Here is a 15,536-nt window from a genome sequence, read left to right as displayed (position 1 = left end):
CTTTAATATGACATCTGTTAGAATATTCCTCCCTGTTGTAAATAAACAATATTTCTTTTAGTACTTAGCTGTGGTAAATTGGCCAATTTGGTAATGGTGCTTTGGAAAACAAACATGAATTAGTTCCACATTGTTTATTAAAGTATGTTATTTCCCTGTTTGCAACTTTACAATGTAACACAATAGAGGTACAGTATTGGATGATGATGATGAATTGGTCAGGATGTCTGTAGTATTATAAAGTTAACACATTCATTCCACATCCTACTCCATATTACAAGGCAGGTCACGTGAGTAAAATAATATTTATGCCACTATGTATCTGCATGCTGTGCCATCTTTCTAAAAAGATCACAACTACTAGCCAACATAAATGTTTATTTTGTACATAAAAGTTTTATTTTAGGGGGTTTAGGAGGTAAGACACCATTCATGGAACACAAAATCCACAGTTCAAATCCTTTGTTTTTGTCACTAGTTTCCTTAAAACTTTTACAATAAACTATTAAATAAATGCATGAAAAAAGGTCCAGAAATACTTAAAGCTGATTTTATAACATTTATGTAGTATACCATTGAGAATGACCAAAAAAAAGGGGAGAACTCCAGCTGTAGCTGTAGCTACCATTTAAGGATAGGTTCATGTTTTTCAAAACTGGTCAGGTGCCCAAGGCCTGTAGATTTAGTCTCCCATTGCTTCCATTGGCAGCACCTTAGGAAGAGATCTTTCAATGGCCAGTATGAACAGGAGGACTAATGACAGCGAGCTAAACCTGTTTCAGTGTACATATGTGCACTTTACTGTTCTCAAAGACAAACATGAAAAATGTGGCCATATCCTTTAAGGACGATAATGGCATGTCCTCAGTATCGTTTCTGGGAATTTGGTTGATGTAACAATCTAAGAATTAGTTTATATTCTACAACTTGGGGCAAAAGGGCAAAAATTAAACCAGCATTAACTGATTTTGGGCCACTCGTGGGCAGCGAAAACATCAATATAAAGATATGGATTATAATCCCTTTTAAAACACATTAAAATAAGACTAGTAAAAGGGATTTAGTTTTCTTTATGATAATATTCCTGACAGTGTGGAGACAGCTTTGGAATACTATTGAGATCATGTAGATGAGAAATTATATATTTAAACAGTCTAAACAATATACTCTCTTGGTAGTCAGTTAAATATTTCTTAAGGAACATTAAAGTGAGGGTAATTGGACTTTGGATTTCTAAAATCCTGTCTCCAATCCTGGAATTAATGCTTTACCATTTACAGGGAATGGGGAAACCTTTATTTTGTTAAGAGTGATATGCAAAAAGGCATAAAAGCATCCAATTGTTTTCCATGCAAATAAAGCACATACCTGTGGTTGTTACCTGAGTGTTATGTAGTCTAGCCCCTCCTCTCAGTGAAAACTCTAAGGTGAGTCATTGGAAACTCAGACCGCTTTATTTACTTACCTTGACAGCAGCTCTTTTCCAAGGAATAGAAATGAAATAGGTGCCTCTGTGCAGGTGGTTTACAACCTTGGTGGACTACTTTACCTGCAGCAAATGACACACAATGGAAATGAAAGGAAATGCTTCTCAACCTCTTACATGTAATAATGGCAGTGAAAGGTGAGCTTCGTGTTGATGTGGTGTTCACTCTGACTGCATGTCTCTCTTTTAGTTATGGTTGTTACATGTATGTTCTTGACTACCAGTTATTTACATCAGCTTCTTTCCTTATCTACGCATTGTAATTGCATGCAATGTCTTATCTGATAAATGTGTAAAGCTGGTATTAAAAGCCAACTAGCTCAGTAAAATATCATAGCTAAGAGTTGTTTTGTGGAATATACATGACATTTACTGAGGTTATTTTTTGGCTTGAATTTTGCTACTTGCTACTCATCTCACTTGAAAGTAATTTAAAACTGACTAATCATCTAGCCGGGGCATTGGATCTCTCCGCTACAGAAACCTAACCCCGTGCAGGCTTTTGTAGTGTCTGTCATCAGGGAATAGATGCAAGAAGGGTGGGTAGGAAAGTAACCCCAGCGGTCAGTTGTTTCTTCACAGTTGTGCTTTGTGCATAGTCCTTCATTTGTACGTGTGTGGATTTGCCCCAGCAGGATTGACCCCTATGGCTTTGAGAGACGTCATGATTTTGAATCCTACAAGGAGATGATGAATGAGTATGTAGCTGTCCTCAACAGAAGGTCGATGAGATGGTCCAAGCTCCTTCAAGAGAAACCACACGTGGAGAAGAACTTGACAGGTACCAAGTAACAAACATACATTGAAATACACCACGTTTTCGTTTTGGGGCCTTCTGTGGTTATGTGACATAAACATAAAATCTGTCTTGGAAGTGAAAAGGTATGTGCGTAAAGGTGTGCCTAACGAGCACCGTGCCAGGATTTGGATGGCAGCCAGTGGCGGACAGGAACGACTGGAGAGCAACCCAGGTTATTACCAGTCTCTGCTGGCCATGGAGCATGACACCAAGTTGAAGGAAACCATCCATACAGGTGCTTTCACTCAAGATATTTTGACATGTCAAATAAATGATGGCTGAATTCCATTTAGCTGCTTCAGTTTCAGGGTCCTGGGATTGTTGGCTCACTGTCTCAATGTCATGGCTTTACTGAGACACTTGAATAGAACAGAGCCATTGTTAATGTTATCAGTGTCACCTGAGCTTTCCCTACTATGACAATTCAAAATGTCTGCTGTGAAAAAAAAACCTCTTCCTGTCTCCCCACCGCCCTACAATCGACTATTCCGCTTCAAAGAAACAAACATTCACACCTCAACATGTATCAACACACAGGTCCATATCACAGTATAATTTTTGTCTTGTCATTTTTGGCAGACATGCATAGGACCTTTCCTGACAACGTCCTCTTCCAGAGCAAAGCAGAACCGAGCCTGCAGAGGGCTCTGTACAATGTGCTGCTTGCCTACGGACAACATAATAAGGAAGTTGGGTACTGTCAGGTGAATAAAACACTTCTCTCCGTTCCATATTCATTTCATTACATATGTAGTATTTTCCCCAAATTAAGCTTTCTGTGCAACATTCACTAATCCCAGTTAGCTTTTTGTACAGCAAACTTAACTATTTAATTTAAATTCCAAGTCATATGATGATGTATACTGAAGTCACACAGCTTTTGGCATGATATCCAACCTCGTTGAACCAAACAAAGGCAGAGGAAATCAATGGGTTTAAAGTGCCCATATTATGAAAAAATCACTTTTTCTGGTGATTTGGGGTGTTCTTTTGTGTCTCTGGTGCTTCCACACACATACAAACTTTGAAAAAAATCCATCCATGCTGTTTTGAGTGAGATACGGTTTCTGAATGTGTCCTGCCTTCAGTCTCCTAGTGAGCTGTTCAAAATCGGCTCGGACTGTGACGTCACAGTCCGAAATGAGCTGGCTAACCACAACCGTTAGCTCGTAGCTAACGGTTAGCATGCTAACGCTAGCATGCTACGTCGTTCTCAATAGCAAAGCACTGCTACAACACACACAAGTTCACCATAATCTACAAAAGAACTACTTACATGTGCGCCCTCATTTAGAAGTCTCCCAGCTAATCCTGCCTTGTAACTGACCAAAGTTGGAGAAACAGCCTTTCTTTTACTGTCTGTAGAGTTAGCTAGCTGACATGCTCTACATCTGAGCTACTGAGCATGTGCGAGTGCAATCAAAGATAGTAGTGAAGAAGAAGATGAAAAGAGGTCTCACTCTGTAGCTAAAACAGAGACCAGGTGAAAAGAGGATCTGCAGCAGTGAGAGAGAGCTGTGCAGTACAACAAAAATATGGTGTTTTTTGAAAATTAAACCATGTAAACCTATTCTGGTACAACCTTAAAATACAGTTATGAACCTGAAAATGAGCATAATATGGGCGCTTTAATAATTGTTAATTGATAGGTGTACAAATACCTGTTTTTCCCAGACATGTAAGTATTAGTATCATCATATCATATGTTAAATATGTCTAGCATTAATTCTGCTGTGTATTTGGCTGCGTGTGTCTGTAAATCAGTGACCGAAAATATGCCTGTGGGCTCACTCACAGTTTAGATCATCACTGTCTCTGTTCATGTCAGGGCATGAACTTTATTGCAGGCTACCTCATGATCATCACCAAAGATGAAGAGAACTCCTTCTGGCTCATGGATGCATTGTTGGGCAGAATGCTCCCAGGTAAAGGTTTTTTAAACACACACACACACAGACAAACAATTAAGGTCCATGCACACCCCCACGGGTGTTTTCAATGAGTCTGTCTGATTAGAGGATGAAGGTGGGCATGACTATGGAATTACGAGCTAGTCAATGCACCAATAAAAATGGTAAAGGTGTGAGTTGTCCAGTGCTTACAGCTGTAACACTACTAACGGGAATGTATTGGCAACTTGTTAAAAACCTTCCTCACCACTTCTTGCAGGATGTAAAGGGTTCTGTCTCATGTAGACCACCATGTCCAACTTCAATGCAAGGCTATCCAAAGAGGACGAGGCTCGTAGACAGTGAAAAACGGTTTCTTTCCCAGAAATGATCAAAAGTGAAGATAAACCAAAAATAAGTAACCATATACAGTGCTGGATTATCAAAAAACTGACATTGTGCTGATATTGACTTTCCTGTATTCAAAAATACAGTCTACAGACAGCGGTCCATAGACCGAGGTCTACAGACAGCAGTCTACGACAGCAGTCTACAGACAGCAGTCTACAGACAGCGGTCTACAGACAGCGGTCCATAGACCGAGGTCTACAGACAGTGGTCTACAGACAGTCTCAATGGACATAACACACATCAAAGCACATTCTAAAACATTACCTGAATTCTAATTTATATTAGACTACATATTTTGTCATAAAACAATTTACTTTTGCAATGAGAATAAAATACCAAAAACTGTAAAGAATACAGCATGGCTCTTAAAGGGAAAATGAGGAAATGTCCTGAAAAGAGGTCTTAACAGTGGTGCAGGGCATTTAATCAATCAAACTTTATTTATATAGCACATTTCATGCAATGTGCTTTACATTAAGTGAATATATACCAATTAAAAGTAGAAGAAAACCAAAAATAAAGCATTAAAACAACAACATGGATAGTAAAAAATCAATAATATAGCCAGTTAATGTAGAAGTGCTCAGTTATAGATCAGAAATAAGAAAGTGTGTGGGCCCACACAGGGGGCATTATATGGCAGCATGCATATTGTAAATGCAAGTCAGGTAAAATATTTAGAGTTTAAATCATTTTAAAAATCTTTAAATCTCTAAAGAAGCATTGACTTAGAAGAGATGTGATGAGCGCTTTGCTTTGTTCCAATTAAAGCTATGTTGGCAGCATACTGAACAAGTACAAACTTTTAGGCAGTCCTGAGAGCAGAGCAGCACAGTAATCCACAAATGGTCATGTTTAAAAGGGGAAGACCAGGGGGAAGGGGGATCTTATCTTTGCTAGATCAGTAATGACATTCAAATGTATTTCCCTGTACTGTACAGTGCTCCTTTTTTTTACTTCTTTGAACCACTAACTGTTTTATCACGGTCCACTTGGAGCATGTTGTGGTTCATTGATGTCAGAAATTGTAATAATGACTATGTAAATGCAAATTAATAGTGCATGCTCATGATGACCCCTAGTGTTATAAAAGACTGAAGAGTAGTGGACCCGAGTTGGAGCTCTGTGGTACTCCATGTGGAAAATCCATTCTTGCAAGAAGTTCTGGACTAATACAACAATCTGAAACATTTACATTTGATCTTCGAGATGGAAACAAAACCAGTTCACAATTCACTTAAAAGGCCAACCAACAAGTATCACGATTGCACTCAGATAGACAAGTAACCTCATCTACTTTGTGGATATTATAGACTTCTACAGTCCAGCCATGATGGGCCTGAAGACTGACCAGGAGGTTCTTGGGGAGCTGGTGAAGGCTAAAGCTCCTGCAGTAGGACAGCTCATGGCCCAGTATCCTGGCATATGGACACTGGTGGTGTCACGCTGGTTCATCTGCCTCTACATTGACATACTCCCAATTGAGGTGAGCAAAAGTTGGGGTTCACAAATGAGGAATTCATGGTGATGTTAAAGCATGTCATTTTACAGGCATATTTCTTGATTCTTGTGATTGCAGACAGTTCTGCGGGTCTGGGATTGTCTTTTCTACGAGGGCTCCAAAGTTCTTTTCCGTGTTGCTCTGACTCTCATCATTCACCACCAGCCGGAAATCCTGCGAGCTCGCTCTTTGACTGATGTGTGCGAGTGCTTTAAACAAATTTCCTGTGGAGCTTTTACTCTGGACTGCCACACCTTCATGCAGGTGCGTTGAGAAAGGACATAACACAATGGCTGTTGTTACATGGGCTTAGAACAGTTTGAACACCAGCTCTCCACCACTGGCAAAACTTTGCAAAAGGTCAGCCTGCATTAAGCGCTTTAGGGCTGAAACTAATGATTATTTTCATTAGCGATTAATCCACTGAATACTTTGTTGACTAATGTATTAATCATCTATAAAATGTACAAAAACAGTGAAAAATGCAGAGCCCTGCTCAGAGCACATAGTGATGTCTCCAAAAACCCCAATATAATCTGTTTACTATAAGACAAAGAAAAGCAAGGAGTCCACATTTGAGAGGCTGAAATTAACACATTTCTGGCATTTTATCTTGAAAAATGACTTGAATGGTTAATCGATTATCAATGTGTTGCAGATCATTTTTCTGTTGATCAACTTATTAATTAATGGACAAATTGGTTCAGCTTCAGATTGCTTTGTATTATTGTTGGTTCACTGCTGTGCTTTTTAACCGTGTGTGTGTGTGTGTGTGTGCGTGTGTATACTGAATAATTATGAACCTTAATCAATTTGGTGACATTCTCTCTCTAATTACAGAAAATCTTCACAGAACCTGGCAGCCTGTCGATGGCAACTATTGATAAACTCAGAGAGAAATGCAGACAACGAATACTGGAGGAAGAATCTGGACGGCCATAAAGTTTTGGATCCACCATTTATGCCCGTCTAAATGGATTTCTAAAACTAACAGCTTTAATTCAGTGTTAAAGAATAACACTGGAACAAATAACTACCGGTATTACCGAATGGACTTCTGGTGGCTTTTTGTTTTGCTTCTGTTTTAAGTTTTCTATAAAGGAGAACCTTGTCCTTTGCAAATGGTCCCATGTTCTGCAGAATATTTCTACTTTAAGTGTGATCATCAGAAGTGATGCTTTGTAAAAATCCTTTTTGCACTACAGTATACGTTGTAGCACTGTGGGACTGATGCAATTATGTTTGTTATTCTGGAGAAAAATACTTACAGAGAATGTGGTCTCGCATTGCCAGACATATCTCAACAGCACTGTGGAGTAAGTCTGGCTCCTCCACACATACGTTGCAGGATAGGGGAAATGCATTTCTTTAAACCAATCACAATCGTCTTGGGCGGCGCTAAGCTCCGGTCGCAGAGACAGTGACGCTACAAAATGGTCTCTGGAAGGAACTTGTTTGGGTGGAACATTTGGACCCCGAATAAAGAAAATGCCACATATAATATAAAATTAAGTTAACTGTTCACACAATTCAGTAACGTGAGCTATTTAAATTAGCTGGATTCATGGTTAAACATAATTTGCTCTTACCAGTCAGTGTATTGCCCTGTGTTACTCCATCCACAGCAATCCTGCCTTTCTTTGTAAATATTTAAAATCATTCCCGAAAGAACCTAGCAGGCCTGCCTTGTTGCATGATCCAAATTTTATTCAAAACATGCCATTTTCAGTGTGCGCTGCTTTTTTTTTTTTTTTTTAAATACTTCAATCTAAAAAAAAAAGTCTTTTTAATATCTTCAAAACAGTTATAAACGTCATTTCTCTTTCTGACGTAAAATGAGATGTCCTCTGTTTTACTTTTTATTGTTACCAGAAACCTAATAATTGACCTAATCCTTTTCCTGATGTAGCTGACCTCAGAAAAACCTCTGCCAAACAAAGGTAAAGAGAAGTGGAAATTTCAGTGTTAGATGAATGTCTTAAACAACAGTTTATTCAGGGGCCCCAAACCTGTGGCTGTATATTAAGTATGGAAATCCACTAGGACTGCAGAGTCACAAATAGTCAAGTCAAAAAAGTCTTTGTTGTCGCTTTGTGTCTTTAAGCATCTGGCAATCTGGAACATGGGCTGCATATGAAATCACCTACTTTACTAGCAGTAGGCCTACATACTGATTTGGCCAATGTAGCATGTAGTATGCAACAAACGCAAAATCTGCAGTATGCCAAAAATACCCAGATATCTACCTCGCCTACTGTGTCCTACAATGCAAAGCACTGTAATAGTCCCAACAACAGTCATTTCTGCTTACCAAAACCAAAAACCGACTACCCCTGGCATAGCATACGGTAAATTAAATTGACGGAGGGTGTGGCAGTAGCTCAGTCCGTAGGGAGTTGGGTGGGGAACTGGAGAGTCGCCGGTTCAAGTCCCAGTACGGACCAAAGTACAGAGTGTGGATTGGTAGCAGGAGAGATGCCAGTTCACCTGCACTGCCAGGTACTCTTGAGCAAGGACCGTACCCCCCCCCCCCCAACTGCTCAGGGTGCTGGTCGAGCACTGAGCACCGAATAGGTCCTGAATGTGTGTGTATTTCAGGCCTGTGTGTAGTGATTTCAAAAACAGAGTGTAATTTAAATAAACAGTATAAATTATTATAAAAATTATTTAACAGTTTCAGCAGTATGTAGTATGGAACATGTAGCATCTATGACTACGTTTACAAGCTGTCACTTTTCGGGTTATGGTCGGGTTAAGGTCACTATTCGGGTTTCTGAAACATTCGGAATAACCCGTTTACATGCGTGAGCAGAGAGTTACTCCTGTAATCAATTGGCAATATCCCGATGTAAACGGCGACGCACGGTTAGCGTCTGGATGTACAGACAAACCCTGCTTTTCGGTCACCTTCTTATAAATCTCACTATCTCGGTACTTTCTGCCGTCAACAAAAGACATTATATTCATGGTTTTCACCACACTAATGAAGAAATTGGTTTCCTCCTCGCTCCAAAAGTGTGGTGCTGTGCTGCGTCTCGCCATGTTTACCTCTACTTCTTGTTTACTTCCGGTATACTGCGCGCAGGTTTTCTGGCGCATACAAGAAGTTCTTCTACTCAAAAGACCAAGATTCCTTGCGAATAGAACATGCGCAGAACAGAAATCAATGTTCCTTTTGATGGGGATATGCCGATACGCGTTTACATCATGGTTTACATGACCAACATTTCGGGTTAGAAAAGGGGTAACCCAGGGATCATTTTCGGGTTTTTAAAAACCGGAATATGAGCATATTCGTTTTTGCCGGTGTTTACATGGCCGTTCGCGACCGGGTTATTGCTAATATTCCGGTTTTTAACGGGTTATTGGCTGCATGTAAACGTTGGTAGCCTAGTATGTAGTAGGCAGTTATGAATACAGCCATGGACTGATGTAACTATATCTTTTCTTACTTTTATTCGGATAATTTAGTTAACATGCATCTTGTAAAAGGCCCCAGGTGCCTGAGGACAGTAGTAACAAAGATCTTTCCAGACAACTTTCCCCCCACCCTGTATTTACAGACAGACAAACTGATGACTGTAGTTCAGAGTCCTGCTGGCTTTGGTTTAAGCCATCTAATTAGACAACTTGTAATTAGTTTATCCAAACCTCAAAAAAAAAAAAATATACTATTCGTTACACAATAATGTTGTTAAGTCTTTGATACATGGAAAAAAAGTATTTAAAATAACTATGCATTTTCAGTATTTAACATCACAATTATTCTCGAATACTGTTCCTACTCTAAGAGTCCAAACAAACCAGGAACAGGTTTAATGGCCGATGGATTGTATGAGGACAAAATAAACAGTCAGTCTCGTTCATTCCATTTTATTTACTCCTTTAGAAAACAGTTCAAACAAACCATTAAAACCTGATTAAATGACTACATGGATATTTAGATGAGGGAGAAGAACAAAAAAAACAAACATACAAAAACAAATATTTTCTTCAACAACATCTAACAAAATGCATATTTATGCTAGTAACAGTACATGAAGGCTATGAGTGAGACAAATGTCCCAAACATGGCAGCACACAGTGTCACAGTGTGAGTGAATGAGACCGCTATGGTATTGGCTTTACTTTAACCCCATCAATGTTACAGCTGAGAAGGCACTGATGAACACTAACCAGAGCATTTTGGCCACTTAAATCATTACATGGGGCTTTTTGTTAGAAATTTAGTGCAACTTATTTCCCTTCAGAAAAAAAAAAAAAATCCCAAGTGGGCCCATATTAAGGGAAAAATAAAACAAACAGCCTAGCCGTGTGGTAATAAAAGAAAAACGAACAAAACCACCCAGTGGACTGTAACACTTTTACACCCTTACAGTGATGTCCTGAGCTTTTTCATCCACATAAGCCAACAGTAGTGTTTTTTGTTTAAGCAACTTATGTTGCGTGTGAACATTGTAACAGCAGAAACCCAGAAAGTGTCTATAATCACTTAGAAATAGTTTTGACATTTTGGGAAATTCACATGTGCCTAGAGTTCTCATGTCTGTATGGTAAATCTGAAAATATAGCCAGGAGACAGTTAGCTTAGCATAAAGACTTGAAACAGGGACAGCTAGCATGGCTCTGTCTAACGGTAACAAATCTGCCTCCCAGCACCTCTAAAGCTCATTAATAAACATCTTATATCTTGTTTGTTTAATACCAAAACTGAAATGCCAAAACTTCACGTTGTGTTTTTAAGGAGGTTACGTGCCGAAATATTTCAAACGTGGTACACTTTGGTCTTTGTATGGATTAAACAAACGAGATATAACATGTAAATCAGTGAGCTTTAGAGACGTCGGTAGGCCGATTTGTTACCTTTAGACAGAGCTATGCTAGTCGTTTCCAGTCTTTTTGCTACGCTAACCTGCTGCTGGCTGTAGCTTCACATTTAGCGAGAGTTGTATCGATCTTCTCATCCGACTCTCGGCAAGAAAGCAAATAAGCATATTTCCCTAATAGTTGAATTATTCCTTTAAATTAAGTGAAAAATCCTAAACAAATTATCCTACAAAGCTGACAACTGCATCTAAAGCCTCCATACATAATGTACTGAGTACATTTAAAAAGGGAAAGAATCCTATCATCACTAATCCCAGTGAACAAAATAAATTCCTTAATGCATCTTTACTTTAAAATGGACTCCTCACATATCCTTTTTAGGATTAGTTTACTGTGTTTTTAGGATTAGTTTACGGTGTTTTTAGTATGTTAAGTAAAATCTGCATACTTGGGCTAAAAACAAAACAAAACATCAGATCCTTACTGTCTGAAGTGGATTAAGTTAAAGAGCTAGAAATATTCCCTTTATAATAACTTATACTACTTCATTAAGGGCAAGACCACTAAAAATGGTCACCCTAAAGCAGATAAACAATACGAAAAGCTACAGTAGCAATTCCCTCAACTCCCACAATCCCTCAAAGTTCCTTTTATAGAAATCATAAATAGTACAATACAATTTGAGAACTCTCATGAACCCTCTGATCCACATCCATGCCCGGCTTTACATAGTACCAGCACGTTTCTTTCCTCATTTCTTTACAATCTTCAAACAAGGCCCCTATTTTATAAATAAGGGTCAGTTCAGAATGAGCATATCAACCTCCACCAAGTGATAATGACTAGTGTTACTGATGAGGGCAAAGAACAGCACACACACACACACACAGGCAGGGAGGATGAGTGATGGAGAGATAGAGGGGGACAGGGTGGAGTGTTAAGTCTCATAAAACAGTGGTTAATCTCATGGGTGGGACAGCACCCTCTGGGAGTGTTAAGTGACCTCAGATGGTCTGGTAGCCAGCGTGGCTCCTCTTCCTGCCAATGAGGTAGGCCAAGAGCACGATGAGGACGAGACCTGCTAAAGCCGCTCCGACTATGATGGGGATCAACATGTCATCTTCATCCAACTGGCATTCCTCAGCTTAGAGAGTGAAAACACCAGAAAAGACAAATTGGAGCAAAAAAGCAATTTATTATTAATCACATTCTACCAGACGGAAGTGTTTACCTGCTCCAAACTGATCTTTGGTCAGGCCGAAAGGCTGCACCTGCACCTGGAAGATGTTGATGGACAAGTACTGGTCCACATTCAGAGTTTGTTCCTCACGGCACAAGTATGAGTACCCCAGGGTGCCCTGCAGGTAGTCCAGACTGTGGTTATGGGTTGAGAAGGGCTCTATAGCAGAGAACAGAACAGTGAGCGATTACAGGGGGGGTATAGAAAAACAATACTCCAGCCAATTAGCATGACTAGGGCTGGGTATTGCCACCGATTTCAAAATGCTGTCTAGTATTGAGCAAGAACGCAGTGACCAGCCACCGCATACCGGGCTGCAATGGACAATTGCCCCGTTGGCCGGTCACTGTGTTCTTGCTCAATACTGGAATAATTTCAAAGATCTTTGTTCACATCAGTCTATTAGACACAAATTAATGGGGAAATAGGGTCCAGGTAAAAAAAATAAAAAAAAACTGAGGTGGATCAGGATCGGTTGAAATCATGTTCGTAACCTGATAAAGGGTAGGTAGCATGAATACTGGGAGGTAAAGTGAACTCACCTTTCATGTCTGGCCAGGCTGCTGACAGAGAAACTTCACTCAGGTGGTACTTATTGGACGTAGTATTCTAGAAAGAAACAGCATACCCGCAAGTCAGTAACACTGCAGTAAAGCAAGTTACATCAAGCTCAGCTGCCATCTAGTGGCGGTTTCAGGAAGTACAAGGGGTTTTATGGACATGGTTGTGTGAGGGCAGACACAGTAACTCACCAGTGTGAAGAAAAAGGTAAGGTTGGTCTTCTCTGCATCCGTTGACAGACTCAGAGAGGAGTTGTCTGGGTCACATGACCCGGACTGCTTTGTCACATTGGGCTGAATGTTCACAACATCCTGCACAGTCTGTAAATGAATAGGAGTTCACATTTAGCATTTAAAACCTGTTAATGTGTCTATATTTGTAGCTCCAACATAATTCAGACAACTGTTTGAGGGTTATTATTGAGACACCTTATTCTGGGAGACAGAGTTGAAGGTGATGTTGAGCTGGAGACCCATGGATGCCAGTAAACAGGCAGTACCGTTGGTGCCGTTGACCTGGTAGTTTCCTTTCTCAGGTCTGCCAGGGTCTTTGTACGGTGCAGCTGTGGGCGGCGCAACAGTAGCAAAACCCTGGTGCAGGACGGCAGCTGCAAGAGGTATTCAGTTATCGAGTCTAGTATTACAGAGATGCAAGGTGTTAAATACTTAATATATAAATAAATACAGGGTTTTTGCAGGGTTTCCCAAGTTGAATCTAAGACTTTAAGAGCGTTTTAATATCACACAGAATACAAATTAAAACCCGTCTACAATCATATTGGACAAAGTATGAAAGTATAATGGAAAACCAGTCAGGACAATATCGCCTAGGATTAAGCCAGTGCTTCCAAGCACAGTGTTTTCCCTACCATTGTTTTGGGGGGCGCGCCGATGTTCCACTTCCGGGATTGCTCTGGTGCCGCAGGAAAAAAATGCATGTCTTTTCACCGATGTCCATTACCTTCCGCTTTCTTTGTGTTGGTATTTTAAACTCCGGTCTATTTATGAGGACTATGGTTAACTGCTCCTCAGATCTCTGCAGGATAAATCCAGACACCTAGCCACACAGAGGAAAAGCTGAAGATGGCAATCAGCTACAACCTATGGCTACGATTCTGACTATTTGGACAAGCATCTGTGTCCATCTCTACCTCAGAGGGGCACCAAGGAAAGCATGGAGGAATTAAACAACAACTGTTACTTCGCTGCTAGTCAGTCGGCAGGTAGTCCCGCTTTGCCAGACCATCCCCGCGGAGCGGAGCGTACGTACGCTGTCTCAATTTACCCTGCAGAAATCTGAGGAGCAGTTAACCAGAGTAGTCCTCATAAATCCACCGGAGTTTAAAATTCCAACACAAAGAAAGAGGAAGGAAATGGACATCGGCGAAAAGACATGCATCTGGCCATATTTCCTGTGGCAACGGAGCAATCCCGGAAGGATATAGACTAGTTGGCAGGCATCAGACAGCGAGCTGGGTGGTCTGTGTCAGTTTCCAGCGAGATGTCAGGAGCTGTGGTGTCCTTTCTCAGAGACTAAGCTGGATCCTGGACTGCCGGTGTTACACAGAAATCTGTGAGCTCTTCAGAATCTGTTTCCCTCCTCCGTAGTTAGAGTTAGGTTCAGGTAGGGGGACAGAAATCTCGACGGGTCACAGATTTTTGTGCCATACAACCGGGTGACTCCTTTACTCTGTGCCAATCTGACGGCCACATTCTGCTTTAAAATGAATCATGCAAAAGTTAAAAAGGACCTGATGGGATTACATTGATTCACTGGAATTGTACATCATACGATTTTAATTTGACAAATAAAAGAAAAAATTGATTGATTGCCAAAAACCTCAAAACTCTGTATTTAAGTTTATAACTTTAGTTGTATATACTTTTTACTTCAAACTGAGTCTAAACCGACTCAAGAATCCTTTACTTTTATTTCACCACTTCATTCTTCCCCTGGTCTCTTCTACTTCTGCAGGTAGTGAAGAAGTAAAGTGAGATTTACCCTCTTTGTTACCTTTTCTCCATGATTGACTGAACTAAGAGAGAGACACGAACTCAGCATTATACTATCCAGCATTTGTAAGTTAAAACGTTAATTCTGCCACAAAAACCCACGTTAACTGACATGTAGGCCTGACAAACTAACCGCTAACGTATAATAACCTAGCTACATTTCATTGGAGTCCTTTTAAATCTTTAGAAAACACAGAAAACGTTGCTTTTTTAATTTACGTTAGGAACAATAACCTGCTAGTCCTAACGGCGTTAGTAACGTAGGTTGAGAGAAGGTTATGTGTGACCTTCGGTAACGTTATTGTTTTGCTCGCCAGGTAACCGTTGTTAACTTTAGATAAACCGAACCAGTAACGTTACTCACCAATAATCAACTGTAACGTTACTCCTAGGCACCATGACTGGACACCTCTGATCTGCTTCATGTTTCTCCGGTTCCTCTACAGCTTCTTGTCAGGACAAAATCACAACAACACAACAACAGCCTGGACGCGGCTAGCTAGTTAGCTAGCTTAGCAGATGTTGGGCTAGCTAGGCTAACGTCAGCGTAACAACAACAGCAAAGGCAAAATAAAACTCAAGCCCACTGGTTTGTAGTACTGTTCTTTGTAACAAAAACCACTGACGTTTCTGGTTGTAAGTTCAAACTTGTTATCTTTGTATGCTAGCTGTGTGATTAATTTAGCTCTCCTTTTAACACTTTATCACCACAGCTACAGCAGAGAGACTGACAACAAGATCATGTGAGAGCGGCTTTAAGAAACACCCAGAAAGTCACGTGCTGAACAGCAGCCACTAAACTATTTAGCT

The 15,536-nt window shown here is 40.2% G+C and overlaps 2 protein-coding genes across 3 annotated transcripts; one reads left to right on the top strand and one right to left on the bottom strand.

Annotated features, from left to right (window-relative positions):
- Positions 1–186: 186 nt before the first annotated feature.
- Positions 187–7,796, top strand: LOC120569741 (growth hormone-regulated TBC protein 1-A-like). Of its 2 annotated transcripts, none has more exons than XM_039817780.1 (8): positions 187–1,624; positions 2,122–2,267; positions 2,362–2,520; positions 2,865–2,989; positions 4,114–4,210; positions 5,899–6,071; positions 6,165–6,350; positions 6,927–7,796. In XM_039817780.1, exons 1-8 carry the CDS (start codon positions 1,569–1,571, stop codon positions 7,026–7,028), a joined length of 1,044 nt encoding a protein of 347 aa, XP_039673714.1. In that variant the 5' UTR covers positions 187–1,568; the 3' UTR covers positions 7,029–7,796. The 2 variants fall into 2 exon arrangements, with proteins under 2 accessions (XP_039673714.1, XP_039673713.1); XM_039817779.1 differs by having other exon boundaries at positions 2,119–2,267.
- Positions 7,797–9,943: 2,147 nt separating this feature from the next.
- Positions 9,944–15,524, bottom strand: lamp1b (lysosomal associated membrane protein 1b). Its single transcript, XM_039818627.1, has 6 exons — positions 15,091–15,524; positions 13,143–13,321; positions 12,906–13,034; positions 12,696–12,762; positions 12,145–12,312; positions 9,944–12,057 (listed from the first exon to the last, which is right to left on the bottom strand). The coding sequence occupies exons 1-6, from the start codon at positions 15,149–15,151 to the stop codon at positions 11,918–11,920; spliced, it is 744 nt and encodes a 247-aa protein (XP_039674561.1). The 5' UTR covers positions 15,152–15,524; the 3' UTR covers positions 9,944–11,917.
- Between the last annotated feature and the right edge of the window lie 12 nt (positions 15,525–15,536).

The sequence above is a fragment of the Perca fluviatilis genome, chromosome 12, assembly GCF_010015445.1.
Source record: "Perca fluviatilis chromosome 12, GENO_Pfluv_1.0, whole genome shotgun sequence".
Classification (NCBI taxonomy): Eukaryota; Metazoa; Chordata; class Actinopteri; order Perciformes; family Percidae; genus Perca; species Perca fluviatilis.
Note: the sequence above shows the minus strand (reverse complement) of the source record. Positions and strands in the feature narration are given on the sequence as shown.

Coding starts and splice junctions, on each gene's coding strand:
- LOC120569741 (XM_039817779.1), top strand. CDS start 1,569: ATGGAAATGAAAGGAAATGCTTCTCAACCTCTTACATGTAATAATGGC. Junction 1,625..2,118: donor TGTAATAATGGCAGTGAAAG/GTGAGCTTCGTG, acceptor GATTTGCCCCAG/CAGGATTGACCCCTATGGCT. Junction 6,072..6,164: donor TTGACATACTCCCAATTGAG/GTGAGCAAAAGT, acceptor TTGTGATTGCAG/ACAGTTCTGCGGGTCTGGGA.
- lamp1b (XM_039818627.1), bottom strand. CDS start 15,151: ATGAAGCAGATCAGAGGTGTCCAGTCATGGTGCCTAGGAGTAACGTTA. Junction 13,322..15,090: donor AACGTTACAGTTGATTATTG/GTGAGTAACGTT, acceptor TACCTCTTGCAG/CTGCCGTCCTGCACCAGGGT. Junction 12,058..12,144: donor CAAAGATCAGTTTGGAGCAG/GTAAACACTTCC, acceptor TCACTCTCTAAG/CTGAGGAATGCCAGTTGGAT.